The sequence below is a fragment of the Ictidomys tridecemlineatus genome, chromosome 5 (genome assembly GCF_052094955.1).
Source record: "Ictidomys tridecemlineatus isolate mIctTri1 chromosome 5, mIctTri1.hap1, whole genome shotgun sequence".
NCBI classification, from domain to species: Eukaryota; Metazoa; Chordata; class Mammalia; order Rodentia; family Sciuridae; genus Ictidomys; species Ictidomys tridecemlineatus.
Window position 1 is genome coordinate 45,695,424 of NC_135481.1, and position 18,399 is coordinate 45,713,822.

The 18,399-nt window shown below is 39.7% G+C and overlaps 1 protein-coding gene across 8 annotated transcripts in view; it reads left to right on the plus strand.

The window, feature by feature from the left end:
• Ryr3 (ryanodine receptor 3) overlaps positions 1-18,399 on the plus strand; it is a 556,303-nt gene that overhangs the window by 337,877 nt on the left and 200,027 nt on the right. For all 8 annotated transcript variants that reach the window (XR_013438866.1, XM_078049887.1, XM_040274327.2 and 5 more), the window contains exons 39-42: positions 12,572-12,845; positions 14,404-14,518; positions 16,029-16,158; positions 17,285-17,388. Coding sequence is in view for 7 of the 8 variants with exons in the window: in XM_078049887.1 (XP_077906013.1) it covers positions 12,572-12,845; positions 14,404-14,518; positions 16,029-16,158; positions 17,285-17,388 (623 nt within the window). In the remaining variant the exon portion in view is untranslated. The remainder of the gene's footprint in view (positions 1-12,571; positions 12,846-14,403; positions 14,519-16,028; positions 16,159-17,284; positions 17,389-18,399) is intronic.

Sequence of the window (18,399 nt, forward strand, 5' to 3'; positions counted from 1 at the left end):
AAATAAATGACCCTCCTTTGATGGTACTTGGCATTGGAAAGCTGGTAAACTGACCATTCAAAAGGGAGTGGACAGCTGTAGCAGGTGACTCTACAATGTTTTCCTTGTAAGGGCCACACACTGCATGCCTGAGTATCTGAGGTCAGAGGAGATTATAAAATGACCAGTGGAAGGAAGTGAACAGTTAAACAAGGGGAAAAAACCCGGACCCCCAACCGATTACTTAGCCTAGCTCAAATACAAAGACACTCAAATCCTCCTGTCATTTTACATTTTACATTTCTGACTAGTCCAGAAATCAGGAAGTGAAATAGCTATTTTTTTTTAAGTATCCCGCAGGCATCAAGTACTCCTGAACAATATAGTGCCTTAGACATATTTCTATTCCAAGTTTAGCTTAAATAATCATTTAAAATATTGCTTTTAGATTGTATATTTGATATAATTGCCTAAATGCAACTGTCGGTAATTACAGTAATTGCAAAAATGGAGTGAGATAGAATGTTAATAATAACCTCATAAATGGAGTCATTTGTAATTATCAAGGAATCCATGTACATGACTAGCTTCCCTGAGACATTCTGTTTGAGGATTTGCTTCTTTTTTTTATTAGAAAACAAATGCTGGGTTGCATGTCTTTTTTTTTTTTTCATTTTGAAATGAACATTATAGCTTTCTAAATCATCCATCTGACATACTCAACAGAGCCTGTTCTTTAAAATTTGGGTTTTTTTTAGTTATACCTGACAGTAGAATGTATTCTGACATATCATACATACATGGAGTATATAGTCCCATTTTTGTGGTTGTACATAATGTGGTGTTACACTGGTTGTGTATTCATATATGAACGTAGGAAAGTTATGTCTGATTCATTCAACTATCTATTCCATTCCCATACCCCCTTACTTCCCTCTGCTGCCCTTTGTCCAATCCAGTGAACCTCCCCACATCCCTGCCCTCCCCCCCGCACCTAATATAAGTCAGCATCTGCATATCAGAGAGAACATTTGGCCTTTGGTGTTTTGGAATTGCATTACTTCACATAGCATGATAGCCATAAAGAACACTGAAATTATGGTATTTGCTGGTAAATGGATGGAACTGGAGACTGAGTAATATTCTATTGTGTATATATACCACATTTTCTTTATCTGATCATCTGTTAAAGGCCACCTAGGTTGGTTCCATAGCTTAACTATTGTGAATTGAGCTGCAATAAATGTTGATGAGTCTGTGTCACTGTAGTGTGCTGATTTTAAATACTTTGTGTATATGCTGAGAAGTAGGATAACTGGGTCAAATGGTGGTTCCATTCCAAGTTTTCTGAGGACTCTCCAAACTGCTTTTCAGAGTGATTGCACCAATTTGCAGTCCCACCAGCAATGTATTGAATCTACCTTTCCCCCCACATCCTTGCCAACATTTGTTGTTACTTGTATTTTTGATCATTGCCACTCTGACCAGGGTGAAATGAAAGCTCAGTATAGTTTCAATTGCATTTCCCTAATTCCTAGTGATGTTGAACATTTTTTCATCTATTCACTGACCATTTGTATTTTTTTCTGTGAAGTGCCTGTTCAGTTCCTTTGTGCATTTATTGATTGGGTTATTTGGTGGTTTTTTGTTGTTGTTGTTGTTGTTGTTTTGTGTGTGTGTGTGTGAACTGTTTTGAGTTCTTTAAATGTTCTCAAGATTAATGTTCTTTCTGAGGTGCAGGTGGGAACATTTTTTCTCCTATTTTGTAGGCACTCTCTTCACTTTCTTGATTGTTTCCTTTGCTGTGAAGAAGCTTTTTAGTTTAATGTATTAATCCCATTTATTGATTCTTGATTTTACTTCTTTCACTTAAGGAGTCTTGTTGAGGAATTTGGTTCCTAAGCCAACATGATAGAGATTTGGGCCTACTTTTTCTTCTAGTAGGTGCAGGGTCTCTGGTCTAATGCCTAGGTCCTCGATCCACTTTGAGTTTTGTGCAGGATGAGAGAGGGGAGTCTAATTTTATTTTGTTACATATGGGTTTCCAATTTTTCTAGCACCATTTGTTGAAGAGGCTATCTTTTCTCCAATGTATGTTTAGGGTGCCTTTGCCTAGTATGAGATAACTATATTTATATGGGTTTGTCTCTGTGTCTTCTGACTGTACCATTGGTCTTCATGTCAGTATTGGTGCTAATACCATGCCATTTTTGTTACTATAGCTCTGTAGTATAATTTAAGTTCTGGTATTGTAATGCCTCCTGCTTTACTTTTCTTGCTGAGGATTGTTTTGGCTACTCTGGGCTTCTTATTTTTCCAAATGAATTTCATGACTGTTTTTTCTATTTCTATGAAGAACGTCATCAGAACCTTAACAGGAGTTGCACTAAATCTGTACAGTACTTTTGGTGATATGGCTGTTTTGACAATATTAATTCTGCCTAAGAACATGGGAGATCTTTCCATCTTCTAAGGTCTTCTTCAATTTCTTTCTTTAGTGTTCTGTAATTTTTATTATAAATGTTTCTCACCTCTTTTGTTAGCTTGATTCCCCATTTTTTTTAGGTTATTGTAAATGGGATAGTTTTTCTGATTTCTTTTTCAGGTGATTCATCACTGATGTATAGTAATACAATTGATTGATGTGTGTTAATTTTATATCCTGCTGCTTTGCTGAATTCATTTATGAGTTCTAGAAGTTTTCTAGTGAAGTTTTATGGGTCTTCTAAAAATAGAATCATGTCAGCAAATTGGGCAGTTTGATTTCTTCTTTTCCTATTCATATCACTTTAATTTCTTTTATCTAATTGCTCTGGCTAGAGTTTTCAGGACTATGTTAAATAGAAGTCGTGAAAAAGGGCATCCCTGTTTTGTTCCACTTTTAGAGAGAATGCTTACAATTTTTCTCCATTTAGAATGATGTTGACCTTGCATTTAGTATATATAACTTTTACAATGTTATAGGTATGTTTCTATAATCCATAGTTTTCCTAGTGTTTTCAACATGAATGGATACAGTATTTTGTCAAATAATTTTTCTGTATCTATTTAGATAATCATGTGATTCTTGTCTTTAGGTCTATTAATGTAATAAATTACATTTATTGATTTCCATATGTTGAACCTACCTTGCAACCCTGGAATGAACCCCATTTGATCATGATACACTATTTTCTTAACATGTTTTTGTATGTAATTTGCCAGGATTCTATTAAGAATTTTTTCATATGTGTTCCATCAGGGATTTGGGTCTGAAATTTTCTTTCCTTGATGTGTCTTTGTCTTTGTTTTCATATCAGAATGATATTAGCTTCATAAAAATGAGTTTGGAAGGGTTCCCTCATTTTCTATTTCATGGAATAATTTGAGGAGGATTGGTGTTCTTTGAAGGTCTTATAGAACTTGGCAGAGAATCCATCTGGTCCTGGGGTTTTCTTTCTTAGTAGACTTTTGATGGTGTTTTATATGTCCTTCTGAATCAATTTGGGTAGACCATATGTCTCTAGAAATTTGTCAACATCTTCAAGACTTTCTATATTACTAGAGTGTAAATTTTCATAATTGTTTCTGATTATCATCGGTATTTCAGTAGTGTCTGTTGTGCTATTTCTTTTTCATCACATATTTAGTAATGTGACACTTCTCCCCCTCCCCCAAGGGTTGATCAATCTTATTTACTCAATTTTTTAGATTGTTTCTTTTGTTTCAATTTCTTGATTTCGGCTCTGATTTTAATTATTTCCTGTTTTCTACTGCTTTTGGTGTTGATTTGTTCTTTTTATAGGGCTTTGAGATGTAGTGTTACATTATTTGTTGAATTTCTAATTCCTTTAATGAGTGAACTCAATGCAATGAACTTTCCTCTTAGCACTGCCTTCTTAGTGTCCTAGAGATTTTGATACGTTGTATTGCTATTCTCATTTACCGTTAAGTATTTTTTTAATTTCATCCCTGATTTCTTCTGCTATCCATCAGTCATTCAATAGCATATTATTTACCCTTCAGATGTTAGAATAGCTTCTATTTTTTATCTTATCATTGATTTTTAGTTTCATTCCATTATTATCTAATAAAATGCAAGATATTATCTCTTTTTTAAAAAAATTGCGTGAGTTGCTTTGTAGCCTAAAATATATTATATTTTAGAGAAGTATCCATGTGCTGCTGAGAAGAAAGTATATTCAGACATTGATGGACGAATTATTCTTTATATGTCTGTTAAGTCTAAATTATTAATTTTATTTTTAGTTCTATAGCTTCTTTATTTAGTTTTAGTTTGGAAGATCTATTCAGTGGTGAGAGAGGTGGGCTAAAGTCACCCAGTGTTATTTTATTGTGGTCTATTTGATTCTTGAAATCAAGAAGGGTTTCTTGATATACATAGATGTTCCATTGTTTGAGGCATAAATATTTACAATTGTTAGGTCTTGTTGATGCATAACTCCCTTAAGCAGTATGAATGTCCTTCTTTATCCCTTCTGATTATCTTTGGCTTGAAGTTCACTTTAACTGATATGAGGATAGAAACCCCTTCTTGTTTATGAGATTCATGTGAGTGATAAGTTTTTTTTCCCATTTTTCACCTTCAGTTTGCCTATGAGGTGAGTCTCTTGGAGACAGCATGTTGTTGGATCTTGTTTTTTAATCCAATCTGCCAGCCTATGACTTTTGTTTGAGTTTAGGCCATTTACATCCAATGTTGTTATTGAGATATCATTTTTGTTCCCTGTCACTTGATTTATTTCTTGTTTTTATTTGAGTTAGTTTCTCCTTTGACTATTCTTCTCTGTAGATCTTCTCTTTACTGGTTTTCACTTTTATTTTTCATTTCTTCTTCATGAAATATATTGAGTATGTTTTGTAGATCAGGCTTTCTAGTTGTGAATTCTTTTAAGTTTTGTTTATTGTAGAAGGTTTTTATTACATTGCCAATTCTGAAGCTTAATTTTGCTGGGTATGGTATTCTTGGCTAGAATCCATTTTCTCTCAGACCTTGGTATATATTATTCCAAGAACTCCTAGCTTTGAAGGTCTGGGTTGAGAAATCAAATGAGATCCAGATTAGCTACCCTCTAAAGGTGACTTCTTATTTTTCTCTGGCACGTTTAAAATTCTATCCTTATTCTGTATATTAGGTATTTTCATAATAATGTACCTTGGTGTGAGTCAGTTGTAATTTTGTATATTTGGGTCTTACAAGCCTCCTGTATCTGATTTTCCATTTCTTTTTTTTTAGGTTTGGGAAATTTTAAGATATTACTTCATTGAAAAGATTATGCATTCCTTTTCTCTGAGCTTCATCTATCCCAACAAATCTTAAATTTGGTCTTTTCAGGTCATCCAGATCATCCCATATTTCTTGGAAGTTCTGTTTATGGTCTCTTTACATGGTCAACTTTATTTTCCAGATTATATATTTTGTCTTCATTGTCTGAAACTCCAAGTGGTCTGGTCTGCTGGTGATGCTTTCCATTGCATTTTTAATTTGTTTTATTGATTTCTTCACTTCAAGAATTTCTGCTTGAGTTTTTTTTTTCCTTCAGAATCTCTTTATTGAAGTGCTCTTTCATATCCTGTGTATCCTCTCTGATATCACTCCTTATTTTATCCTTTACCTCATGGGTCAGTTTAACTATGTGCATTCTAACATAGCACATTCTCAGACATTTCTTCCAATGGGTGGTGATGGATTCTGTTATTGAAATATCTTGGTTTGTTTGGGGTAATTTGTTTCCTTGTTTTTTCACTGTAGACTTACAGAGTCCCTTAAGGTTTTCAGTACCTTACCATTTAAGGGGAGAGAAATAATAACAACAACCAATGCAAACAATATACAGCATTAAACCAAATAGTTCCTGCTATGACGTCTACGATGTCATCACAAAAAAACAGAAATGATAAGTTATTGCCTATAATAAAAACAGTAAGTTTGCAAATGGTTTAATAATTTCAAATGGTGGACAGGGAGAGAATAGAAGTGATGTAGGATGTGAGAATAATGAAGGAAAAAGAGGACAGAAATAAAAAAGGAAGAGTGAAAGAGAGAACAAGAGATTGGCTATTAGCAGAAGAAAAGAGAAAGATTTGAGGGAAATATATAAGTGAGAGAAAAATATATAAACATTTAAAAAATTAAAAAATCAAAGAATACAAAACAAAACTGAAATATACTAATCAAACTTCCTAGTCCTTAAAAAAACTGATCCATGAAAAACAACTGATTTCAAAGTGGCAGAAATAAATAAGAAAAGAAACAAATATGAGTACATATACATGTCCATGAACCATTAAGGTCACATATATAAGCTAAGAAAGAAGAAAAAAGGATCTCAAAATTTAAAGAATTGTTTCCATTGCAGTTCAAAATATGCTCAGCTTCCCTTCTCAGCAGTTAAGTGGGGTTGTCTGGAATATGATGCTTGGTCCACCTTCAGAGCAAGGTTGCTAGATTGAGAGAGGTAATCTAGTAGGGGGAACTTGAGGAGGCAGGGTTTAAGTTTAGGTAGGCTCCAGGCTCATCACTAGATGCCATCTGGTCTGGAGACTGTAAATCAATGCACCTCCAGAACCCAGCAATTGCCAGTCCATGTTGGAAGGCTACACCCTAGGATCTCCCCTGGGTTCCATCTTGTGGTGGAGGAGCAAATTCTTAGTCCATGAGGTCACCTGCGGACCCCAACTTTCCTGGTCTCTGTTTAAGGCTGCAAACTTAGTCTCTCCCACCCCTGCCCCTTAGAATTCTCAGCCAGACACTTCTTTCCCAGCCAGTCCTGCAAGCAGCCAGATTAGAGGGAGAGGACAAGAGTCTGGTGGTTTTCCATGACCAGTTGTCCCCCAAATGGGCCTTTTTGAAATGCCCCTCAATGAGTATGAAAATTCTGGAATTGTCCCAGTTCTGCCAAAATATCCTCAGTACATATGGTGGAGGTTCCAGGTGGGGTCACATGGACCTGTATATGCAAGAGGCAGGGCCATACATGTGGCCAGCAGTAGATTCGCCCTCTCCACCTCACCCTTATTTCTGGCAAGGCTATCCCACTTCATGCATCCTGCTTCTTGTGAATACTAAAGTGGGTATTTGTGTCATAAAAGGGCAGCATTTCCAAAGATGAACTTGGAAAAGCAACAGAAATGAAATGAGTATTTAGTTGGTGCTGTTCTGATCTCTCTCTCCCTTTGATTAGAAGAGAGATTCAAAGGTACCCCAATAAGTGACTCCTTTTCCATTTAAAAATCCTATTTAAAATGCCAGCATTTCCCCTTAATACAAGAAAAAAAATAAAAACAATACTGGAACTACATGTGTGAATCCTCTCTTGAAGGAAAGAATTATTCCAACATAAAGTAATACCTTTCCATCAGATTATTTCACATACCCCTTGGAAGGCCCCGTTGGCTTCATGGTAGGGGTGCAGCATCCCAGTTCTTTATCTCCACATAATGGGGACCTATATAGAAATAATGAAGAACTTTAAATAAAGGATCCTTTGGAAGAAAAGGAAGGAAGATCTTATTATTTATCTTCTCAAATTTCATTCCAATGTATGTTTTACTACAAAAGTTGTACCCTCTTATAAATTGAATTATTTTCAAAAGGTTGTGTACAACACGGTTTTACCCATCATTTGACACTTAATTTTATGCCTCATAGGTATGATTTCACTTCCTTAACTAGACTTCTGTGGGTAATAATCATGTCTTATTAGAGTAGTTTCACAGAGAGTACTTGACAACCTTGGGCACTTAACAGATATCCAGAAAATACTGCTTGATGAGAAAGCTTATATGGAAGTGACACACCTGGAGGTAATTGAGCTATTCAGGTGAGGACAGGCAGAAAACTTGAAGATGAAGTATGTTCTGAGTCCTAGATACACATTGACTCCAGGGCAAAGTCTCTGTGCTTGACAGCCCTAGTTTCCAGTGTTAATGAGCAGAGAGTCATTGCCGAAATGTAGCTGATGTTGGGGACAAAGAATTAAGGTGTCCATCTCCTTCTGCAACCCACTTTTTCTCCATGCATCCCACACTAGCTGCAGAGCAGAGGAGAAAGCCCCGAAGCCTCAGCATCACACAGGCCTGATTCCCTCCTGTCTCTGAAGATGGTAATCTTAAGCCCAAATTAAGGAAGAGGAAAGCATCTGGAGCCCTTCAGGCTAGCAGGGAGCACTTTGGTGCCGAATGAATAATAGCCAGAGCCCTTGACTGCAAGGATTCAATTTTCAAAAATAATGATTCTTTAATCCCCACTTTATTCTCAATGTGAAGGATCTTACTCTTCTGCACTCATCTTTAATCCTCCTCCTATCCAGAAACAAACATGGGAAGAAAGCTGCCTGAGCTGCCACTTTCCAAGTTCAGGTCTCAGCTACTTGATGAGAACCGTGCAGCCTAAAGGAGTAGGGCAGCTTTGCCTTCCCGTTGTGGCCTCATCTCAGCACAGACCCTGTGCATCCATCAGTGGTTCTCAAATTTATTAGTCTTGGGAGCTCTTGATATTAAAATTGTGAGGACCCTGAAAAGCTTTGGTTTATGTGAGTTATACCTATCAATGTTTACTGAATTAGAAATCAAACTTGGGAAAATTGTCTAATATTTGTTCACTAAAGATAATTTTTTAAACTTCCTTATGTGTCATATAACATTTATGACAAATATTTCAAAGCAAAGTGACATGGTTTTAATGTCTTTTTAAAGTCTGAGTTAATAGAAGGCAGGTGGATTTTACAGTTAGTCAAAGAACAAGAAAATTGACCTCAAATAATTGGAAGAAGAGTATTTTCATAACCTTGTCATGCAGTTGTGGATATTTTTTCTGGCAATATATCAAAATTAAGTAGTGCATTCTCAAAAGTTAGTTGGCATGTGAAATCTGAAGCTGTATTAATTTTTGAACAATGGATAAAAATCCCTTGGCTTTTCTTGCACATTGACTGGCTCTTCTTACCAATGAATGTTTTTGTAACATCACACATTGGCCATGGATGATGGAAATTATTAGTTCACTGCATAATGTAGAGCTTCCAGATGTTGACATGTTTTATTATAATATATTGAAAAAGCACACTTATTAGCTTCAACAATTTAATCAGGAAAGTCTACATATTGAGAAGCTGTCAAAGCTCACAGTGGCAGATAAACATTTTCCAAAATTTTAGTTTTCACTTGAAAGCTCAAATTTCATTATTGGTAACAAATATTGTCGATAGCAAATACTGTCATTTAAACTTAAAAGCTTAAGCTTTTTTTCATTTTTAAGAAAATGTCAGTTATTCAAGTCTGATCAACCACTGTTTGTCATTATTTTAATTAAAAATGGCACTGTGAAACCCAGGGCTAGTTTAGCATAAGGCATGCAGGGTGAGCGCTGCCTCACCAGTTGCTAGTTTAGCAACTTAATCACGCAAGCACTTTTCTTCAAGAAATACCACTGAACGTTGGTATCCAGCATAAGTGCTTTATGTATACTTACCATTCTGTTACACAGGATGGTAAAAAGATGCAAACTCAAAGTCCTATTAATAAAATTAATGTTTTTACTGCTTTATTCAGGACATCCTTGTGTGAAATAGGGCATCTTCCCAGGAATATGGCAATAAAGAATATAGCTGATTCCTATGACTTGATTCCCACACACTAAGGCCCCAGCAGTGTTACCCACCATTGCTTTTGTACCATTACTGCAAATGTCAACACAATTAAAAAGGCAAATAGCAAACTTGAATTATTATGAAAATACATTTGACCTTGCAAACTGCCGAAAGGGTCCTGGATCCCCTGAGTCTGCAGATTATACTCTGTAACTACTCGTATTGATGGTAGTAATAGTTAACCTTTATTAAGCCCACAGTACATGCCAAACATAGTTATGGGCATTAATTATTTTAATCCTCAGGTGTACAGATACATGGGGAGCTTAACACATTCTAGAAAACATATTCTTTTTAACTTCTTAACTCTGGTACATGTTGGCAGCTGTGCGGGTACATGGGAGCTAATTAAAATCTCAGAAATATTGAACAGCATTGCTAATAGAGGTAGAAAACTCCATTTGAGGCTGGAGGTGTAACTAGGTGGTCAAAAACCTGCCTGGTCTATGTTAGGCTTTAGGTCCCATCCCCACCCTGCAAAAAGAAATTTAAAAGCTCCATTTCCTCAGTCCCCAAAGTGCTTAGACCTTTAGAATTCATTGATTCTCCCCAGGTTTGCTTGTGGGTGCCATGTCTCTAGCATGTGTCAGGCCACAAAATATCTGTGCTTTTCAGGACTCCTGAGGATATGTCTCTCCCTCAGTTTTCTTACAGTTAATTGTTTCCCTCACTTACTGGACCTTGAAAACCTGTCCAGCATAAGTGGCCTCAAATGTCATGCATTCCACTGAATACATCTACCTGTAAGTCGCACACAAGGATGAATTTTGTTTTCTTCTTTTCTGGTAGGTCCTGGGGGCCATATTTTTAAAACCGTGTGTTCAAAACTGTTAACTTGGTTGCACAGTTGCATTGATATATCCCATTCATTTATACTTACCGCCAAAGCGAGCCTGAACTAAGAAGAGGCAGGAGATTAGATTCTGTTCTCTAGGCCATAAATGTTGATTTGGATTTGAGTTGGTGTGAGGCTAAGAGCTCACCCAAATCCTGAATTAATCTGAAAGCTGAGTCAAAGGAGAGCTAATATTTACTCAGTTCAATTATAACTCTGTAAAACTCCCTGTTGAAAAGAAGATGGCCCTCGAGCTGATTAACAGTTCTATCTGATCCCATCATTGCCTCTCCCACGTGGCAGACTGTGATGACACGAGCATTCTCTGCGGAGGATTTGGCCATTTGTGGTGAGAACCATGTTCTTTCATGCCAACGTATGGTCTTCAGAGGGTGTTGTACTTACGGCACTGGAGAAGTTTACTTTGGGCACAAGAGTGTCTGTTTCTGTCTTGCTTTCGTTCTTACTTTGAGAATTAACAAGGAGAAACAGGAACTTTTACATCTGTGGGAACAAGTTTCCTGAGAGGAGCCCAATCTAGCCCATAAATAACTTCCTCAGAGGGTACAGATATTATCTAAGCTGACAGATATTGTCAGCAGTCCTTGCCTAGCAAGATCTCTTAAGAACATCTGTTGGCTGTGCTTCTCTCTGACTTGGGTGTCCTTTTTCAAGTTTTACAGCTTGTGTCTCCTGTCTGAACCTAAAACACCCACAGGGTTGATAGACTCAGCAGTGAGTTAAATTAATCCTTTACATCTAGATGTCTTTTAGAGCTTTGGTAACTGAGTACTATTTTTATACCCTTACGATGAGCCAAGACTGTATGTAGAGCAGACATCTGCCATATAGAGTGATCTGGAGTAGAAAGCTGTTAAGAGACGGCAAGGGCACGATCCACATTTAGTCCTCATTCCTTCACTAATGGACTCAGTGGCCTTCATCATCTCCTCGGCTCTGGTTTTGTCACCTGGTTTTAAGTTCAGGATATGAGTGCCATCCATACCTTGGAGGAACATGATAGGCAGTCCTGGATTTGGTTGTGATTGTGATTTACGAGCGGTGCTTCTCGCCTCTGTAATGGCATGCCCTGGAAGCCCATATGGCATGAAAGGGTGAGCGCTGCCTCACCAGGAGCTCCAATGGGAACCCCTTCCTGTGTCCTGTGCAGATCTACCCCTCCCCTCTGCTCATCTTGGGTTGCGATGCCAGCCATTCTCAGGGCCACTTAGTCCAACCTCCAAAGGCTCAGGGCTGGTTGTCATTCAGTGACCTTTCCTTTACTTTTGTACAATTGGTAGCATTTCTACATAACCAGCACGAATTCTGATGAATTCTGAATTCAAAGTCAAGGAGGTTTCTCTATCTCAATGCTTACGTAAGTAGTTCATAATGGGACGGCAGCTGACTCCTGCCAGAGCTGGGGCAAGCAGATCTGTTCCCGGCCCTTCAGGCCTGACGGAGTTCCCAGTCCACTCCTCATTGTCTCCTCGTGTATCATTATGTTTACATCATTTCAATTTACGATTCTTGAATCAGTGGCTTTGCTTAATCCTCTCATGGTATATGGTTATCTCTGTGCTACTTGGAGATGGCACCCATGGGGAGAAATTCTGGTGCTCAGTTTGTTTTACTTTAAGGAAGTAAGCACTGGCCCATGTTTCTCTTCACCCACCTGGAGTCGGTCACTCACTGTTGTGTCCGTTGGCACTTAGAAGTACCTCCATTGTACATTTGTATTACCAAATAAAGATTTCATTTGATTATAGATTAAAATGTAAAGAACTGGTGTATGAATTCCCAGGAGGCAAGGACAAAGTCTTATTTACTATTCTGTTTCCAGCATCAATTCAAACATTATTTCATCAAAATAGAATATTTAGTACCCTCAGTTTATAACTGTAATATTCTTTTTTTGTAGTATGGGTGGCATGTTTTATCCTTTGATGATATGCTCTACCTCTGTGCATGTTTTTCCCCACCTGAAAAACAAGAGTATTTTTAACGTTAACCACTAGGCGATGTGTCTGATTGTTGTGGTGGCTGTGACACCCAGCTCTCTGAGCCATGACAGCCACAGCAGAGGTTCCTCCTCTTCTCCTTGCAGCAACACTGAAGGAGCTGGTCTCGCAGACAATGATCCGCTGGGCCCAGGAGAACCAGATTCAGGATGCAGAGCTGGTGCGGATGATGTTCAACCTCCTCCGGAGGCAGTACGACAGCATTGGGGAGCTGCTGCAGGCCCTGCGAAAGACATACACCATCAGCCAGGCGTCCGTGAGCGACACCATCAACCTGCTGGCCGCCCTGGGCCAGATTCGGTCCCTCCTCAGCGTCAGGATGGGCAAAGAGGAGGAGCTGCTCATGATCAATGGGCTGGGGTAGGTCATGCACAGTCACATGCAGTTCTCTCAGGAGTGCTTCAAGTGGCAGGAGTAAGCCTCCAGTCTCTCCTCTGCTCACGGGATTGCGTCTTCCTAAATGATCAGTTTGTAACCTGAGAGACCAGACTACCCGCTACTCATGGCAAACGGGCATTGATGAACACAATGTAGAGGAGTCTTGGAGAAAAGAATTTCCATAGTTTGAATCTCGTGAAAATAGCACCAAGAAGGCTACAAAAAAAAAAAAAAATCTGGGAGAAGGAACAGTGTATTCCCCTGAGACGGAAACAACAGGAGCATTTGAGCTTTTAACTAGATATCTTCTGAGGCTCACCTCTGAATAGTTGCCACTTGACCCCTCTATATTCTCTCACTTCTCACCCACAGAATCATTTTGGTTAGTTCTCTGAGACACCTTTACTGCTAACAAGAGCTCATGGCTCCATCTTAGAAACCACGTAGTTATTATCATAATTATGCAGTGTAGCACTTCCAGTTCGCAGATGAAAAAAAACAAAGCCCAAAAAGAATCACTTGTAAGCCCACAATACACCCCACCACAGGAGCATCACCAAGGTCCAGGAAAGGGATTTTGAGCATCTTGGTGGGGAGGGGGTAGACAGATGCATGTGCACTTTCAAACAGGAATTTAAGAACAGAAATAAAGAGACTTTTATGGGAAAGAAAAAAGCTGCAGAATCAGTCCCTCCCCAGCCTTTGCAGCAGACATGGCAGCAATAAAAACAGGTGGTTGTGGTTGGTGTCTCAGGCAACCCTCAGAGGAGAGGAGTCGGCAGGATGGGCACAAAATAACCACCCAGCAAGAGGAACATGGCCAGTTAACAGGCCTTTGCTGCATTTCAAAAACTTTATTTTCCTGCAGCTTCATGATGTGAATTTATATTAAATGACTTAAAGACATAATTGTTCTTCTATGTTCATGTCATTTTTTTTTTAAATTGCTGTTCACAAACTTCATGGTACCTCACGTTAGATAGCTTTAAGAAAGTACAGCCCATAGCTGGGGCTGTAGCTCATTGGTAGAGCACTTGCCTAGCACACATGAGACACTGGGTTCAAGCCTCAGCACCACATATAAATAAATAAAATAAAGGTATTGTGTACATCTACAACTAAAAATTAGGGAAAAAAACTATAGCCCCATCATTAAGAAACTGAAGTACAGAGAGAGATACAGGGAAAAAAAGAAAACCTTGAGTAAGTAGAGGAAGAGAGAGCCAGCGATTTGGACTGTCTCCAAAACTATTACAAGCAAAAAGACCAAGGGACAACTGTTTAAATGTCATTAGAAAGAAGCATTTCCAAAAGAAAAAGCAAACACTTAGAAGTAAGGAACATAAAAATATTCCTATCCACTTAGATATTCCACATATATTCCAGCTGACCTGGTGCCTTCTTATTCTTTCAACCTGTCACTTTTACATTACTTCGATGTGTGGGTGTGCTCATCCCTAAATTTTCAGAACTTAGAAATAAACAGTCTCTCTCTTATTGCGACTCTAATAAGCAGTCTCTCTCTTATTGTTATTCCTAGAGACATAATGAATAACAAGGTGTTTTACCAGCATCCCAACCTCATGAGAGTCCTGGGCATGCACGAGACGGTGATGGAGGTGATGGTGAATGTGCTGGGTACTGAGAAATCACAGGTAATGGTATACAGAGGGCTTAGCCAGGACTTAACTCTTGGGGCAGTGGCACAAGGCTGGAGTCCGCTGTCTCAGTTACTCTCCCTGGGGAGAGGAAGGGATGTGCACACTTTCATGGGAAAGAATCAAGCAATGGGACAGCACTGCGGGAGTCCAGCTGTGGCAGAGCTCCAGTTCTTGAAGCTGGGTGCTGTTCTCACTCACTTCACTGGGCCATTCAGCTGCTAAATTTACTTTCTGTATTCTGAAGCCTTTCTGAGGTGGAATAGCTCTGGGCCCCACTCAGGAACCCAGTGTGCTTTGCTCCGAGTCAGGAGTAGGCTGCTGTACAGGGGAACAGAACTCTATAATGACCCTGGCAGTGTTCCTTCAGGAGTATTCATGTTTCCTCTGTCAGCCAGGATTCTTGGCAGCTCCCCAGTAAGGCCAGGGGAGCTCCTGTTGGCAAGGGAAAGGCATAACTGGGTACTTATTTCAGGATGCCGAGGTCCCCCTTAGAGTTAGATGGCTTCTGAAGGCAGCAAATGGGATATGGCTTCAATGTTGAAGATTGTCAAGTGCCAAAGTCCTGGGACTGAATGCTTTCCAGGGCAGTTTCATGAATATTGGCAGGGGGGATATGAAGGAAGATCAGAACCAAGCTCGCATTCCTTCTTACTGGTTTCCTTCTGATCTCTTGGGACAGTTAAATCTATCCAGGAGATCCCTGGGCACACATCTGACAGCCTCAGGAGCAGGTAGCTGTGGGTTCTTAGAATATTCTCCATGATTCTAAAGGGGAAATCAAGGTCTTTCTAGGATCCTGAGCAAAGTTAACACTGACATCACTTATTGAGCACTGTAGGATCAAAAATAAGATGTGGCCTGGCATAGAGATGCTAATTACTTTGTTAAGCAGGGAAGCCAAGCACAATCAACAGTAATATAAGATGGCATCTCCGTGCTAAATTGTATGAATCCGATTATAGGAGCCCACAGGGGAGCAATTATCAAGGACAAAAGTAATTGAGAGAAGGCTCACAGACAGAGCAGTGTTCTTCAGGCTGTCAGAATTGTAGGACCAGGTTTGACCTGGGAGACACGGGTTTTAATATACTGGTGAGCTCTGTGTTTCTCTGTCATCCATCTGCCTTTCTGCTATTTCCCATCAGTCTATTCACTCCTTCCCTGACTGGAAACAACAGTCAGTAGTCTGGTGCAGGGTCATGCAATCTCATGTGACACCCAGGGAAATCAGAACTCTCATTTAAAGTCTATATTCCTTGGGAGGAAATATATTTCAGGAACTATAGTTAGCTCTCAATATTTTTAGAAGCCTCTTCTTTGGAGTCCTCCATACTCTGTTCCTTCTATGAATAAGTCTTGGGGAGAGGGGAAGGAAAAAAGAAATTTCATTTTCTAAACTCTGCACAGTTTGCAAGGCTTCATCCCCAGACCCTTTGAGGTCAGACTTTTCAGAAAAGCCACATAATAGACCCTTTTCTCTGACACTTCCTACTCCTCCCTACAGATTGCTTTCCCAAAGATGGTTGCTAGCTGCTGCCGCTTCCTTTGCTATTTCTGTCGAATTAGCCGGCAAAATCAGAAGGCCATGTTTGAGCATCTAAGTTACCTGCTAGAGAACAGCAGCGTGGGCCTAGGTATGTAAGTCATGTTATAACTTCCCATTCGGACCTGGAGGTTGTGCTCCCCCTACTGACCAATTAGGAGATAAGGGAAAGAAGCCTCTCGCTTCTTTAAATGCAAAAGGAGACCCTGCCTGTTCTAAAGAGAAGTGCATAAAAAGATGCCTGTACTCTGCAACCTAAGTAGAGATGTCAGCATGGGTGACAGAGTTGTGTTTGCATTGTCACACTTCTCTCTTGGGACCAGTGGCCCATAGGTTTGAAATGGTGCCTGAAATTGACATATTCTGAGTAGTCTCCTCCCAGCCCACACAGCTGACCAGGAAGCAGGGATAATAAGACCAAGGTCATGGATCTAATCCCAGTCTTGGCAGGATGGCTGCAGGGTTCATGCCTATCCTATCAGCCAACCAGCAAGCACATCCCTTAGCAGCAAGGCAGACTAGCCAAGAGCCACTGTGGATAAACAGTGTGAGTCCATCACCACCACTAGAAAAGCAGCTCAATACATATGCTTAGCTCACTGTTCTGGATGGAAATCAAATGGATCTGTAGAATACACAAATACATGCACTGGAAATCTGAAATATGTTTCCTCTATTTACCAAAGGCAACCTCAGGCTACCAACCTTTTTTTTTTTTTAAATGCCATCTAATAGGAGTTTTTCTAAAGTTTAATCTAAGAGCCAAGCAAACTTAAGAAAACTCGAAGACAGCATTGGTAACCTAGAGGAGCTAGATGAAATAATGCTGTTTGAGGTTATTTTTAAACTCTTAAGTGGCAGCTCCAAAATCATGTCCAAATCATTTGGGCTTAATTGGTCAAGTTCTAGCTGAGTCTTTTGAGTGATCACCAAACAGGCAACCCTACAAAATTTTGTTCAGAAAGGCTCTTGAGAACATGTTGCCCCCGCTGATCCTGTGGACTGATTTTCTAGTAATCTGTAATGAGACTGTGGGGAGAGAGGATAACAAACAGCTACTCTTAAATTGGGCAGACTGCCCTGTGGAAACGGGAATGTGGACCAGGTTTCAGTGGATTTGCTGCCCTCTGCTGCCTGCTGGTGTGCACTGTAATCACAGCTCTGAGCTGAGTGGCCTTTTTGGCCTGTCCATTTCTGTTCCTTCTCTCCTTCCTCAGCCTCCCCATCGATGAGGGGGTCCACCCCACTGGATGTAGCAGCCTCCTCCGTGATGGACAACAACGAGTTAGCACTGGGCTTGGAGGAACCAGACCTCGAGAAGGTAACTGGCCCTTGGGGAAGCAGTGTGTCATTCTCGTCTATCTATAGGGCCAGCCAGGTGGAGAAAAAGCAGACCAAAGTCAGAGTTTCCATCAGAGCCTCTTATCTTAGTGTACTTGCTGCAAACATGCGGTATAATATGAGTATATGACAGGAGCACAGTAATTAGGACCAAAGGATCTCCTGTGGGCAGTGAGGCCAGCTTCATAGACACAAATGTGGGCATTTATGTTCTTTGCATGGGGCAGCCCAGCCTCACTGGTCTATGTGGAGCATCACCAGATCCCTATGCCTCCTGACAAAGTTCTTGGGCATCTAATTCATAAGTTAACATATAAAAGAAAGAAGCGACCTGACAAAAAGTTGCATAATCAATGTTTTTTCTGAGTACAGAACAGAAAAACTGAGCTGCCCTCTATTGAGATTGTGAATGGAGTTCCTCATGGTGGTGAATGGGGACTGATCCCTACATCTCTACCCATCCCTCTCATGGAACTGTCCTTGACTAGATAGCTGGCAAGAATGACACTGAGGGCTGAGGATATAGCTCAGTTGGTAGAGTGCTTGCCTCACATGCACGAGGTCATGGGTTCAATTCCCAGCAACACACACACAAATTACTTTTAAAAAAAGAATGACACTGAACTTTGTTTCTTTGCACAATTTTTATTGGTGCAATGTGGTTGTCCATAATGGTCTGTTGTTGTATATTCATACATGCACACAATATAACCATACAGCTTGGCCAATGTCACTCCCAGCACTTCCCCTGTCCCTCCCTTCATTACATCTCCTGGTCCCTTTCCTCTACTGAACTCTTTGATTTTCGTGAGATCTCTGTCCCCCACCTTTCTTTTTCTTTTTCCTCTTTAGCTTCCACATAGGAGAAAAAACATATGACCCTTGACATTCTGAGTTTAGCTTATTTCACTTAACATAATGGTCTCAAGTTCCATCCATTTTCCTACAAACAATATGATTTCACTTTTCTTTATGGATGAATATATACTCT